This window comes from Oncorhynchus nerka, linkage group LG22 (genome assembly GCF_034236695.1).
Source record: "Oncorhynchus nerka isolate Pitt River linkage group LG22, Oner_Uvic_2.0, whole genome shotgun sequence".
Lineage (NCBI taxonomy): Eukaryota > Metazoa > Chordata > Actinopteri > Salmoniformes > Salmonidae > Oncorhynchus > Oncorhynchus nerka.
In genome coordinates, this window is record NC_088417.1 from 85,170,824 (window position 1) to 85,185,632 (window position 14,809).

General features: G+C 44.3%; 1 protein-coding gene across 3 annotated transcripts; it reads right to left on the reverse strand.

Annotated features, from left to right (window-relative positions):
- Positions 1–235: 235 nt before the first annotated feature.
- On the reverse strand, positions 236–12,330 carry LOC115105903 (torsin-4A-like). Of its 3 annotated transcripts, none has more exons than XM_029628385.2 (3): positions 12,119–12,330; positions 1,372–1,833; positions 236–1,267 (listed from the first exon to the last, which is right to left on the reverse strand). In XM_029628385.2, the coding sequence occupies exons 1-3, from the start codon at positions 12,236–12,238 to the stop codon at positions 413–415; spliced, it is 1,437 nt and encodes a 478-aa protein (XP_029484245.2). In that variant the 5' UTR covers positions 12,239–12,330; the 3' UTR covers positions 236–412. The 3 variants fall into 3 exon arrangements, with proteins under 3 accessions (XP_029484245.2, XP_029484246.2, XP_029484247.2); XM_029628386.2 differs by lacking the exon at positions 12,119–12,330 and adding an exon at positions 11,436–11,671; XM_029628387.2 differs by lacking the exon at positions 12,119–12,330 and adding an exon at positions 3,931–5,207.
- Between the last annotated feature and the right edge of the window lie 2,479 nt (positions 12,331–14,809).

Below are 14,809 nucleotides of genomic sequence, written 5' to 3' on the forward strand. Positions count from 1 at the left end.
TATTTTGACTAACAGCATCGTGGGAGAATGGCACAGCCGTGTCTCACCATAACATCTGATTGTGACTTCACTCTGTATATGTGCAGGCTAGGATATTATCCCAACCTCACCTCTCTCTTTTCCCTCTCATACCAAAATTGTCATTATCTATTCGTCCAGTAATCAAGGGTCTTGTTTGGGAGGTTCAGTTACAGAACGTAGAAAACATGATTATCGGACATGGAGATACTCCTCATTCTCAGACATATACCTTTTTATTTAAAAATGTTTTTCAAGGATGGGTTCTGGCTTGTAACGTTGGTAATGTTTGCTTGGTGGATCATAAGAAACACCAAAAGGATATGGACCAGAACTGTCTTTTCTCAGGAGACATCTCATCTAATCACACCATTTCCCTGCAGTTCTAAGTCTCTCATAGCAAATTGACCCTAGCAACCACCTGTTTACAACCTGTCCGGGAATACACGTGGCCCCCTACCACAGGGTAGTACTCTATCTCCCCCGCCAGCCTCTCAACGTTGGTACGGTCCGGGTAGAACCCCTCCCTTGTCATCTCATCCAGGAAGCACTCCATCACGTGACCTTTCTCCAGCAGGGTCATTGGTAAGAGTTCAGCTTCTGCCCACAGTGGGTGGAGCTTCACCAGAGTGTTGCGCAACAACGGATTCAGCTCCTTGACGAGTTTGCCGTGGTGTCCAGATGCGGTCATCATGGAGTCGCTGGAGGAGTTGTACAGCAGGTGCATGGTGATGTGGGTGTGTCCTTGGTTGCTCAGGAACAGGTAGACTGCGTTCAGGTATTCGTTGGAGCGGTTTGAGCGGACCAAGTCACTCAATGCATCAAGAAGCTCTGGGTAAAGGTGCTCTGCTTCGTCAAAGATGAAAAGAGGAATTTTCTCCTCCTCCTCTGCTCTCAGCACTGTCTCTGACACTAAGATCGACAGGGCTCGGGCGCAGCGCCAGGCTTCGTCCTCCAGGGGGCAGTGGTGCAACACAAAGTACTGTAGAACCAGGGGCTCGCCTACCACCGAGCGGAAGTGGCCAGCCAGGAGTCGCCCTACGTGGCTCTTCCCCACGCCACTGGGTCCGTGTAAGGAGAGGACCAGGGGTTTACTGTGGACGTAGGTAGAGAGGTAGTCTCTGAGCTGGGCTAACAGAGCATCCATCGCCCCCTGCTGGCCAAACACCTCCCTACACAGAGTCTTCTCTAATCCCCCCAGGTCATACTTCAGGACGTGGTCATCAAGGTTCTCTATGGCATTATACACCTGGAGTGAAGGAGGGAGGGAGGATAGAAAGTACAGAATGAGACAAACACAGGCAAAGAGGATGACGAAGATGAACCACACACACACACACATTCACTCATTACCTGGAAGAAGAGGATGGTGCAGAGGAGGAAGAGGCAGATCTTTGCTCGGCTGTGTTCCTGTACGACGGGGGCCTTGCGCCCCCCTCCACTGGGGAACATGACCCGCCGCGACTTCTTCTTCTTCATCTTTAGGAAGAGCGACGATAAGGCAGAGGGGGAGCTGGAGGGGGTCTCGAAGGTGAAGATTTTGGGGCTGCTGCGAACAGGGGCACCAGTGTGGAGACCAGCCCCTAACACTAGCCCTCCTCCCCCCAGCCCGGCCAACTCCAGCCGTCGTTTCTTCATGGCCTGGTACTTCTGTTTGATGCGAACCACAGTACGCAGAGAGGACGAGAACTGGCAGAAACTCTGAGCGCCTTTCCCCGACCCCCTCGTTTCACTTTCTCCTTCATCTTTATCCTCGTTCATCTCTCTGTCTATCTGGGACCCAAACATTCTGTCATAAACATCCTGGTCGCCCATCTGAAGGAGGAAAAGAGAGAGGAGTAGAGGGGTTATTTATTGAATTACAGTCAGGATCACAATCTGTTGTTTTTTTTCCTCAAGAGAAAGAAAAATAGGTTCTACTAAGCAAGAATGAATGTTAATGATTGATTATCTTCTCTTAGATGCATAGGTTATAATATGATTTATTATTATTATTCATATATTATTATTAAACATGCTATATGTGAATGCTCATGTTTAGCCCAGGTTATTATTTACTGTGGTGGTAAAGTTTAAATGGAAACCCAGAGGGTTACAGCTTGTCTGCTGTAACTTCCTTCTTAAACTTGACTTGCTAAACTAACTGCCTGTCACTGAACAGATAGACGGGTGGGAAATATCCAATAATACACAATGTTAGTCAAATATGTCAGCATCACATAGTACCTGATAACGTGACCTGGGAATGGAATTGTGTAAATATCTTTGACAAATATCCTTTTCAGTTCAAGTTGTGACATTGCACTTAGTTGCGTAATCCTTTCATTGCTGCTCAAACAGTCATTATATGTAGTCAGACTTGGTGTGTGTGTGTGGTTAATACTACCCTCAGCCATTTCCCCTAGTCAGATAAAGGGTCAGATACTGAGGCATACCAGACTGTGAGAACTCAGTTCATGTAACGTTTGACTCAATACATTTCAATTGACCTACAAAGGTATCAGAGCATTTTCTCCCCTGATTGACAGATAATGATTACAGGAATACAAGTGAAGCTATTGATCATGCCTTGCAGTTGCGACAAGAGTTCTGTGTGGTATGAAATTCAATTAACACAGTTATTTCAGCACAGTTTTTAAACACAAAACACTACAAAGATATATTGTCCTGTGTCACGGGAGACGATGCTTGGCCTGTGTCACGGGAGACGATGCTTGGCCTGTGTCACGGGAGACGATGCTTGGCCTGTGTCACGGGAGACGATGCTTGGTCTGTCACGGGAGACGATGCTTGGCCTGTGTCACGGGAGACGATGCTTGGCCTGTGTCACGGGAGACGATGCTTGGCCTGTGTCACGGGAGACGATGCTTGGTCTGTCACGGGAGACGATGCTTGGCCTGTGTCACGGGAGACGATGCTTGGCCTGTGTCACGGGAGACGATGCTTGGCCTGTGTCACGGGAGACGATGCTTGGCCTGTGTCACGGGAGATGATGCTTGGTCTGTCACGGGAGACGATGCTTGGCCTGTGTCACGGGAGACGATGCTTGGCCTGTGTCACGGGAGACGATGCTTGGCCTGTGTCACGGGAGACGATGCTTGGCCTGTGTCACGGGAGACGATGCTTGGGGGCCTATGGAGGTTCACTACCAGGTGTGCAGCACTGTGGCTGATGAAGTCCATTCTTTGCCACAATGACACAAAATAGTACTAGCTTGTACCGGTATGTTATCATTATAGTGCATTTATTTACAAAGTCTGATCAAGGCCTTACAGCTAATTACAGGAACTAACCCAATTACAACCAAAATAACACTATCAGTAATACAAATGCAATCTATGCGTATTGTTAGGTTCTAATTTTTCAGAGTAAATATCTCACGGATACTAGAGAAGCTTAACCAAGTTGAATTCTTCCCAAAGGGTCGTTACAGCTGTAATTCAGACACAGACATGGCTTCCCCTGTGGTGGTATTCATACCCCACTTTGGGTGGAGTCTCCTCCTTATCTCTAAACATTGCATCCTTCCTGCTAAGCAGGGAACTAAGTGATATGAGCCTTCAACGGTTTCTCCCCTTATCAGTACTGTCACTTGCAATTGTTTTCCCTGCACTCAGCCCCTCATTATGGCACCCCTCATGTCTCTTGTGTAACTAATGTTCCTATTCTCTTGAGTATAACAATGTTCAAAGTCCATCCCAGAATCCAACAGTATACACAACAAAAATATATAGTAAAAAGTAGATGGCAGTGGATATATTACAATGAGCGATGTCAAGAATCCAGTATATGAATACACAGTGTGAAAAACAGTATAAAAGAAACAGGAAGTGTCCAGTGTTTAATGTCTCTATATACATGGGACAGGAGCGTTGTCTGTGTGTGTATGTGTTTTGTGTGAGTGAGTCTTACTACTGGAGATGGGGTGATGGCTGGAGGTAGAGGCTGTTTTTCAGTCTCTCGGTCCCCGCTTTGATGCACCTGTACCGTCTCTGTCTGCTGGATGGTAGCAGAGTGAACAAACCATGGCTCAGGTGGCTGAGGTCCTTGATGATCTTCCTGGCCCTCTTTTGACACTGAGTGCTGTAAATGTCCTGGATGGCAGGCAGCGTTCCCCTGGTGATGCGTTGGGTTGACCGCACCACCCTCTGTAGAGCCATTCGGTTGAGGGCGGTGCAGTTGCTAGACAGCATGTTCTCAATGGTGCATCTGTAGAAGTTAGTGAGGGTCTTAGGGGCAATGCCGGATTTCTTCACCCGCCTGATGTTGTAAAGATGCTGTTGTGCCTTCTTCACCACGGTGTCGGTGGTGAAGAAGGTCCTCAGTGATGTGCACGCCAAGGAACTTGAAGCTTTTGACCCTCTCCACTGCAGCCCTGTCGATGTGGATGGGGGCTTGCTCCTTCTTCTGTCTCATGTAGTCTACGATAAACTCCTTCGTTTTTGTTTAAGTTGAGGGAGAGATTATTTTTCTGGCACCACTCCGCCAGGGTCCTCACCTCCTCCCTCCTCCCTGTCGTCTATGTCATCATTGTTGGTAAACAGGCTGTCAGCTAACTTGATGAATGAGTTGGAGTCATACATAGCCAAGCAGTCATAGGTGAACATGGAGTACAGGAGGGGGCTGAGCACACACCCCTTGGGGTCCCCCGTGTTAGATCCCTGCACAGGAATGAATTTTAAACCCAAGCCCAACACATGCCCGCGACGATCAGGCCCTACCCTACCCAGGCCCGATTGTTCTAACAGATTTAAGGCTCGGCCCAGCACTGCCCGAAACCCCAAATCAGAAATAACTTCCTCCGTTAGTAAATCCATTAGCTGCTCCTCTCTGTCTGTCATTCACTCCCTGCGCACATCTCGCTCTTCATGCACTCTGCTCATGGCAGCTTTGAGTCTGTGAGTATCTATAGCAACTGCTCTGCTTGGGCTGCTCTGCTCAATGAAGAGAAATGAAAGAAAACTCACTGAAAACTGGCAAAACTCAAGGAACACTATTACTGTTTTCTGTGAAATAATCTATCCTGTTTTAAATGACGAGGTTGAAGCACTTCTGACACCATGTTATAATCTTAGTCAGATATGACTGTGCTGTGCAGCAGAGCATGAGCAAATGGCTAGGGTTAGGGTTAGGGTTAGGGCTAGGGTTAGGGTTAGGGCTAGGGTTAGGGCTAGGGTTAGGGCTAGGGTTAGGGCTAGGGTTAGGGTTAGGGCTAGGGTTAGGGTTAGGGTTAGGGCTAGGGTTAGGGCTAGGGTTAGGGTTAGGGCTAGGGTTAGGGCTAGGGTTAGGGCTAGGGTTAGGGTTAGGGTTAGGGCTAGGGTTAGGGTTAGGGCTAGGGTTAGGGCTAGGGTTAGGGCTAGGGTTAGGGTTAGGGCTAGGGTTAGGGTTAGGCTCAGCTTCAAAATGTTCCTGATCCATTTAGGAACTACCAAAACAAAGAAAGTGGCACACTCCATGTATAAACCCCCAGCAACCTAATGGGTATTTACCAATGTTTCAGCATCACTGTGCCTTCCTCAGGGTAATGTCATGAATATTTGAACCAGGTTATGTAGACAAACAGTGCAATTAGTGCAACCAATGACAATAGTGAGGGGTGTTTCATAATGATTAAGTTAATTCAAATGAATTAGTTAAACTGTTAAAAAATATTATATGGCATATTAAATATATTACACTATTGCTATCATATAGAAACATAATGGAATATTGTACATCATATTAGCATCAACATACATTATTGTTTCATTCAATTTCACATAATTTCATATTTGTTACATGTAATCTTTTGGTTCAACCTTAATGTATAATGAGCATCATCAACAGGGGGAACATATTAGTTGTACGCTAATAATCTGTAGAAATAATATATCAATTTATAAGACTTGTTCATAAAGGAAAAATATGTTCATAAGAAGGGCCTGAGATCAAAGTCAATATTCAGGCAACTAGGGGTCAATGTTTTTAGATAGGATATCCAGTAAGCCTCCCTTTGTAGTAGTAGGATCTCCATGTTACCTCCTCTCCTTGGTAGAGCAACATGCTCAATGCCTGTGTATTTGAGGGAGAGGATTGGATGGTTAGCTTTAACAAAGTGAGCTGTTACTGGATAGTCAATGTTCTTACACCTGATTGAGCTGCGGTGTTCAGCTATGCATTGTTTTAATTGTCTTTTCGTTTGTCTTACGTGGGCTTTTCCACATGAACAGGTGATGAGATTACTCCCTTGGTCTTGCATGAGATGATACCCCTAACAGGGATCTTTCGACCTGTATATGAATGTATGAAGAAATATGTTTTTATGGTGCTATTACACTGTGCGCATAAGCCACATTTGTAATTCCCATTTGGGATAGGTGTCAAGAGTGTCTGAGTGGGCTCAGGGGGCAGGTCAGATCTCACCTAACTATCTCCAGTATTGCAACCACCAGTGGCGGTTCCTTGAAGAGATGTGCATTTTTTGGTTGATTTTTATTCTACCCATTAGGTTGCTGGGGGTTTATACATGGAGTGTGTGACGTTCTTTGTTTTGGTAGTTTGTAGTTTGTTCGCCATTGGTCAGCACCTCCACACAGGCTAGTTTTTCTGGGTGTGCGCCAGTACATGTTTTTTAATCTACTAGTGATCAATTTAGTGACACCCAAGCCCTGCCTGTACCCTAGTTATTGATGAAAAAACAGTCCTTATCCGGCCCTAAAGGCTCGGGTCGGGTAGCAGAGCTCTACCCCCTGTTGAGGATCAGTGTGGCGGAGGTGTTGTAGCCTACCCTCACCACCTTGGGTCAGCCGATCAGGAAGTCTGAGACCCAGTTGTACAGGGATGGGTTCAGACCCAGGGCCCTAAGCTTAGTGATGAGCCTGGAGGGCATTATTGTGTTGAAAGCAGAGCTGTAGTCAATGAACAACACTCTCACATAAGTTTTCCTCTTGTTCAGGTTTTTCCATAGTGGATCACACAATGCACAATGAGGGAAGTGTGTCAGAGGAAGGCCCAAAAATGGTCAAAGACTCCAGTCACCCAAGTCATAGACTATTCTCTCTGCTACCGCACGGCAAGCAGTACCGGAGTGCCAAGTCTAGGTCCAAAAGGCTCCTTAACAGCTTCTACCCCCAAGCCACTGCTGAACAATTAACCAATTATCTGGACTATTTGCATAGATTCTTTTTAACTGCTGCTACATGTACATACTACCGCAATTACCTTGACTAGCCTGTACCCCCGCACATTGACTCAGTACAGGTACCCCCTGTATATAGCCTTGTTATTGTTATTTTATTGTGTTACTTTATTTAGTAAATATTATTTTCTTAACTGCATTGGTGGTTAAGAGCTTGTAAGTAAGCATTTCACGGTAAGGTCTACACCTGTTATATTCGGCACATATGACAAATACAATTTGATTTGATGATTTGTATGTCCACTTAGAGTTAGTCATCATTACTTTAAAGTGTGTTGTGATGTGTGCAAATCAGAGCTAGGGAGAGAAAGAGAAGGGGGGGGGTTACAGTGTGTATAAGCTCTTATACAAAGTGTGGATCTAATGTGTAAGTTGATTGGTTAAAAGCATATTCCAGCCGGTGTCTATTCCCGCAAGTTACCATCAGCTAACTCTATGACCTTAAAATGCCTATTTGCTCTGTTCCACCTGACTGCGCAATTCACTGTCTCATCAGCCCAGCCAGGCAATTTATAAACTCACATTTATTTTAGACATACAGGTAAAGCGTGCAGATATTTTGCTGTCTTTCCATATTCAGTTTGAAGTGATTGTGTTAGTTGTGTTGTTGGCTTGCTCCTCTGAACAACAGTGTCCAGACGAGAGAGCACATTTTCTATGCCAGGTGAAATTGTGCATCATTTGCTCATTGTTATGGAAGTATCCAAATAAATGTCACTAGAAAACAGCTTAAATTTACGCAATGCAGCTACGTTACTGTTATTCTGACTTTTTGATGTGACTGTAAGTTAGCTGTAGTTGGCTAGCTAGCAAGCAAGGGATAAGAACGTTGCCAGCCAGTATGGCAAGGGAACATTTCGAACGGACGACTGGGTCGTTTCCATAGATACGGAACAAAAAGACTGAAGGACTGGGTCGCGTCTCTGGCAACCGAACCGATAGAAGGAACGAACGAGCAACCAGCCGGCTTGGGTAGCAACCCTAGATCTTGTGGAAGGATGAAATAGTATGAATAAATTCATCAAAATAACTTTTTATCTCCTTTTTCTCCCCAATTTCGCGATTACGATCTTCTCATCGCTGCAACTCCACAACGGGCACGGGAGAGGCGTCCTCCGAAACATGACCAGCCAAGCCGCGCTTCTTAACACCCGCCCACATAACCCAGAAGTGAGCTGCACCAATGTGTGGGAGGAAACACCGTTCAACTGACAATTGATGTCAGCCTGCAGGCACCCGGCCTGACCAAAAGGTGTCGCTAGAGCACGATGAGCCAAACCCTCCCCTAACCCGGATGACACTGGGCCAATTGTGTGCTGCCCTATGGGACTCCCGGTCACTGCTTGTTGTGACACAGCCTGGGTTCAATCCCTGTAGTGACGCCGCAACACTACAGTGCCTTAGACCCAAAATAACGTTTTTAATTCAAATATGTAAATCATTATTTGAATATGTTGGTAACTCGTTGTATAAAATTGATAATGCCCTCGATACCGGTGTTTGGAGAATATATTGGCAAGGTTTGCCGGCCCGAGAAGAAACAACACCCGTGCCAATATATCCTCCAAACACAGGCTTCTCAGGCATTATCACTTAAACATGATTCATGACACACCTGTTTGTTCCCAGATTAGAGAGTGTATGATCAATCAAACACCTTTCCCAGGTGGGAGTGAGTGATGGCAGATTACAATGACATCATGGCCTTTCCCAGATATTAACAGCCTCTTATCACCATGTTAGTCATGCTCAACTCCAATATCAAACAGATACTGTAGATAGTGTTAATGACAGGATTTAGTCATGTTCTGAAAGTAGCGCTGACACCTCTGTGTTGCCATTCACACTGTATGTAATGTCACTCAGTTACTACTGATGAAACAGCTATACACATGGCACATTTATGGAAATATTGATTGGTCCTTGTAAAATACATTTTATAAAGCATGTGTGCTGGCACCAACTTCTCCCTATTCCTTGCAGCACTCCAACCCCTCACACAAGACTGCTCATCATAAGGATTCACTGTGTAATAAATAAAGGAAACCTTTTCGATCTTTGCGGCCTTCGCGCAAAAACCATTGTGAGAACTACCAAAGTCAAAGACCTCCAATATGCTGAAGACTGTGCCATTGCTCCACACTCCAGAGCAGACCTCCAAACTGCTCTCAACAGCTCCTCTGAAACATACAAGAGCCTGAACATAAATAAAACAAACCACCAAATCCAACAGTGACCTATGATGAATGTGAACCACTTGACAACGTGGACCACTTTGCCTACCTCAGCAGCCATCTCGCCTAATGAGTCACCACTAAGGAAGAAATACAGCACACGATAGGCTGCACAAGCACAGCCTTTGGAAAACGAATGGGTATTCAAAAACCACGATCTCAGGACGAGTATAAGGCTGTCATAATCTCAACCATCTCTACGGCTGTAAAACGTGTACAAGGCTGTCATAATCCCAACCATCTCTACGACTGTAAAACGTGTACAGGGCTGTCATAATCTCAACCATCTCTACGGCTGTAAAACGTGTACAAGGCTGTCATAATCTCAACCATCTCTACGGCTGTAAAACGTGTACAAGGCTGTCATAATCCCAACCATCTCTACGACTGTAAAACGTGTACAGGGCTGTCATAATCTCAACCATCTCTACGGCTGTAAAACGTGTACAAGGCTGTCATAATCTCAACCATCTCTACGGCTGTAAAACGTGTACAAGGCTGTCATAATCTCAACCATCTCTACGGCTGTAAAACGTGTAAAAGGCTGTCATAATCTCAACCATCTCTATTGCTGTAAAACGTGTACAAGGCTGTCATAATCTCAACCATCTCTACGGCTGTAAAACGTGTACAGGGCTGTCATAATCTCAACCATCTCTACGGCTGTAAAACGTGTAAAAGGCTGTCATAATCCCAACCATCTCTACGGCTGTAAAACGTGTACAGTGCTGTCATAATCTCAACCATCTCTTACGGCTGTAAAACGTGTACAAGGCTGTCATAATCCCAACCATCTCTACGACTGTAAAACGTGTACAGGGCTGTCATAATCTCAACCATCTCTACGGCTGTAAAACGTGTACAAGGCTGTCATAATCTCAACCATCTCTACGGCTGTAAAACGTGTACAAGGCTGTCATAATCTCAACCATCTCTACGGCTGTAAAACGTGTAAAAGGCTGTCATAATCTCAACCATCTCTATTGCTGTAAAACGTGTACAAGGCTGTCATAATCTCAACCATCTCTACGGCTGTAAAACGTGTACAGGGCTGTCATAATCTCAACCATCTCTACGGCTGTAAAACGTGTAAAAGGCTGTCATAATCCCAACCATCTCTACGGCTGTAAAACGTGTACAGGGCTGTCATAATCTCAACCATCTCTACGGCTGTAAAACGTGTACAAGGCTGTCATAATCTCAACCATCTCTACGGCTGTAAAACGTGTACAAGGCTGTCATAATCTCAACCATCTCTACGGCTGTAAAACGTGTACAAGGCTGTCATAATCTCAACCATCTCTACGGCTGTAAAACGTGTACAAAACTGTCATAATCCCAACCATCTCTATGGCTGTAAAACATGTACAGGGCTGTCATAATCCCAACCCTCTCTATGGCTGTAAAACATGTACAAAGCTGTCATAATCCCAACCCTCTCTATGGCTGTAAAACATGTACAAAGCTGTCATAATCCCAACCATTTCTATGGCTGTAAAACATGTACAAAACTGTCATAATCGCAACCATCTCTACGGCTGTAAAACGTGTACAAAACTGTCATAATCCCAACCCTCTCTATGGCTTTAAAACGTGTACAAAGCAACAGCACTTTCTGAGAAAGATACTAAACATCAGGTGTGAGGATCGACGGACCAATGTCAGTGTCCTGACCCATGCCAACATCCCCAGTGTAGGATCCAAAATCATCTGGCACCAACTCTGGGAAGCGTAAACTTGATCAGTAAACGTAAACCTTATCAGTAAACAATAGTCAATAAACTCATTTTTGTGTTTTTACCTCTAATGGTTCAGGTCAGGATTTGGGGAGGGTAAACTGATCATAGATCTGTGCCTACTGCCTAAGGAAAAGAACACACAGCCACATACAGTCCCAGCTAACTATTTCATCTGGTTTCTCCCACTAAAGAGTGTGAAACAAACAAGATAACCCATAAACATATAGCTAACCTACTGTAACACCACTGTAATACCCCAGTATTTACCTTGGCACCAGTCTCACTCACCGGCCGTGTGCAGGCCTGGCACGCAGAGCTAAAAAAACGCACATCAAACATGCCACTGGAGATGAACCGAAGGCTGAATGTTGAGAGTAATTGCTTTCTAGCTAGTCTGGCGAGCTTGTTTACCTTGGCACTAATGTTAGCTCTGCTGCTGGGAAACCTTACTCACTTAGTGTCAGCCATTCTCTGACCAAGTGCAATAGAATTAGACTAACTACACCTTAGTGTGTCCTGCAGCCAGGTGAGTTGATATCATCTTAACCCCCTCCTTCACATGTTGTGTCCTGAGAGGGGCTGGCGGCATTCCACACATTCTACAGCCTTTCCAGGTGTCTTTCCCTGGCTGCATTCTCGAAGTTCTGTATCCCCCTCTCTCTCAGACCTCCACTGCTCTCTGCTGACTACATTTCCTTCCTGGAAGGGTCCTAGCTGCTAGGTACACACGTGAGCTTTTCTAACCCTGAGAGTGAGAGAAAGAGAGGGAGATTGTGTAGGACTAGAGACCCAGCTGCAAATACGTCACCCAAAAAACAGTGTAAGCAAGAAGAGAGAGATAGGAGCGGGGAAAGAATCAAAACAGTGTAAGCAAGAAGAGAGAGATAGGAGCGGGGAAAGAATCAAAACAGTATACAGAAAGAGAAATGCAGGGTAATCAGTTGGCTTACCTTAAATGTATAGGTAATATCAAGCCTCCTATAGACTGATGGGTCTTCACTAGGCTCGCACCAAGATTTTAGTTGGGAGAGAACAATAGAGTAAGTCCTTCTCTTGAACTTCATCAGCATATAGTGAGTTGCTAGACTAAGACTGCTATACAACCACTCCTATCATTCTATCTCACCCTCCCCATTCTTGCTTATGTCCTCTGCAGTCTCCTCCTTCCTCTTTCTCTCTCTGTCTGTCCTTCCACCTACCCTCTCCCCTTTCCTGCTCTACATATCCTCCATCAGGGCCGGATCGAGCCTTTTGGGGGCCCTAAGAGAAATGTGCTCGAGGGGCCCCTACGCTCAATCATTGGACTCACTGAAGAGATGAGTCTTAAGTAAAGACTTTCACTCCCAGCCTGCAGGCATGCACTCTTATAAAAAATGTTCCAAAAGGGTTCTTTGGCTGTCCACATAGGATAACCCCTTTTGGTTCCAGGTATAACTATTTTGGGTTCCTTTCCACAAAGACTTCTACCTGGAACCCAAAAGGGTTCTACATGGAACCAAAAACAGCTCTACCTACAACCAAAAAGAGTACTCATATGGGGACAGCCGTAGAACCCTTCTGGTTCCAGGTAGAACCCTTTTGGATTCCATGTTGAACACTTTCCACAGAGAGTTCTACATGGAACCAAAAACAGCTCTACCTACAACCAAAAAGAGTACTCATATGGGGACAGCCGTAGAACCCTTCTGGTTCCAGGTAGAACCCTTTTGGATTCCATGTTGAACACTTTCCACAGAGAGTTCTACATGGAACTAAAAAGGGCTCTACCTAGAATCAAAAAGGGTTCTTCAAAGGGTTCTCCTTCGGAGACAGCTGAAAAGCCCTTTTAGGTTGTAGATAGAACCTTTTTTCTCAGAGTGTGGATAACTTTGTTTAAGTAATCTATTTGCTTAGTTAGAGGTCCTCTACTTAGCGGAAAACTAGGCGGTGTGATAAATGTTTGCGTATTTAGTGTGTCATTTGCTTCACAGCATATATGAGAAGAGGAAACCCACAGCCAAGCAGTGGGGAAACTGATAGGGCTGGTTTAACATCATATCTATGTACAAATGATGATTGGTAACCAAGAGTTCAAGGAGAGAACTTGTCATATTATCCATCATAACAATAGAGGATTGTTGTTGTGAACAAAGACAACCTTTAATACAATATGGGCTCTCCAATTCAGTTTTGTCCTGCTATTGTAAGTATTTTGTGTAAATAAACAATAATGAAACCATCACATGATTAAGTTCCCTCGAAATCCTTTTCATACACTAGGTTACATTCTACAAATGTTTGACCTTTTTGTCCTGTGATTGTAATTACTTTGCACTAGCCCAAGGCAGAATGGCTCTGCGTCAATGTCGCAACATGATGCTACTGAAGAGAACAAATCACAAAACTGAGTGTTATTAATGGCTGAGAGGGTGTGAGTGTTTTATTTGTGAGTGTGGGTGGTAGGAGAATGTGTGTGTGTGTGTGTGTGTGTGTGTGTGTGTGTGTGTGTGTGTGTGTGTGTGTGTGTGTGTGTGTGTGTGTGTGTGTGTGTGTGTGTGTGTGTGTGTGTGTGTGTGTGTGTGTGTGTGTGGTTGATTTGAAAGAGTAAATATCTCACGGGTGAGAGAGAGGAGGCTCATCTCTGTCATGGTTGGGGTCAATTCAGTTTTCAATTCAAACTTGAGATGGTTGTCTCAACATGAACCTAAGTTTAAAAAAAAGATGTCATAAAAGTACTGCAGAGCCATGTTCATTATTGCATATCTAAACATACCTCTTGAGCTTTCTGTATCCTACTGAGTGGTGGTTCTTTTTTTTAAATAAACTGAATATGCTTCTCTGTTTCTCTGCTAAAATCTGGGTATAAGATTGAAAAGAATACATTTAGTTATTGTTTGCTTTTCTAAAGTCTACCAACCTTGCCAGCAGGCAGGCCAGATAAGATAGTTAAACAAGCTAGCTACTCTAACTTAATTGTTACCCTGAAATGCTTCTTGGTAACTAGTTTTCTTAAATGTATTTTCATTACGTTTTATTTATTCAGGGTAGCCCAATTGAGACCAGGGTCTAATTTCCAATGGTGCCCTTTGTATAAAAAAATATTACAATTAAAAGAAGATTATGAGGCTGGGAGATTGGTAACCTATATGGGCTAAAGCCAATTTCATCAAATTGTTAGGTGGCTAGTAGTATTACAGAAAAATGTATATATTTGGAAAGTATTCAGACCCCTTGACTTCTTCCACATTTTTTACGTTACAGCCTTATCCTAAAATGTATTAAATCGTTTTTTCCATCAATCTACACACAATACCCCATAATGACAAAGCAAAAAGGTATTTTAGAATTTTTTGCACATTTATAAAAAAATATATAACTGAAATATATAATTTACATAACTATTCAGACCCTTTACTCAGTAATTTGTTGAAGCACTTTCGGCAACAATTACAGCCTTGAGTCTTATTGGGTATGATACTACAAGCTTGACACACCTGTATTTGGGGTCTGCAGATCCTCTCAAGCTCTGTCTCCAGAGATGTTTGATCAGGTTCAAGTCCGGGCTCTAGTTGGGCCACTCAAGGACATTTAGAGAAATGTCCCGAAGCCACTCCTGCGTTGTCTTGGCTGTGTGCTTAGGGTCGTTGTCCTGTTGGAAGGTG

Coding starts and splice junctions, on each gene's coding strand:
- LOC115105903 (XM_029628385.2), bottom strand. CDS start 12,238: ATGCTGATGAAGTTCAAGAGAAGGACTTACTCTATTGTTCTCTCCCAA. Junction 1,834..12,118: donor ATATTACCTATACATTTAAG/GTAAGCCAACTG, acceptor TTCCTCCTTCAG/ATGGGCGACCAGGATGTTTA. Junction 1,268..1,371: donor GCACCATCCTCTTCTTCCAG/GTAATGAGTGAA, acceptor CCTTCACTCCAG/GTGTATAATGCCATAGAGAA.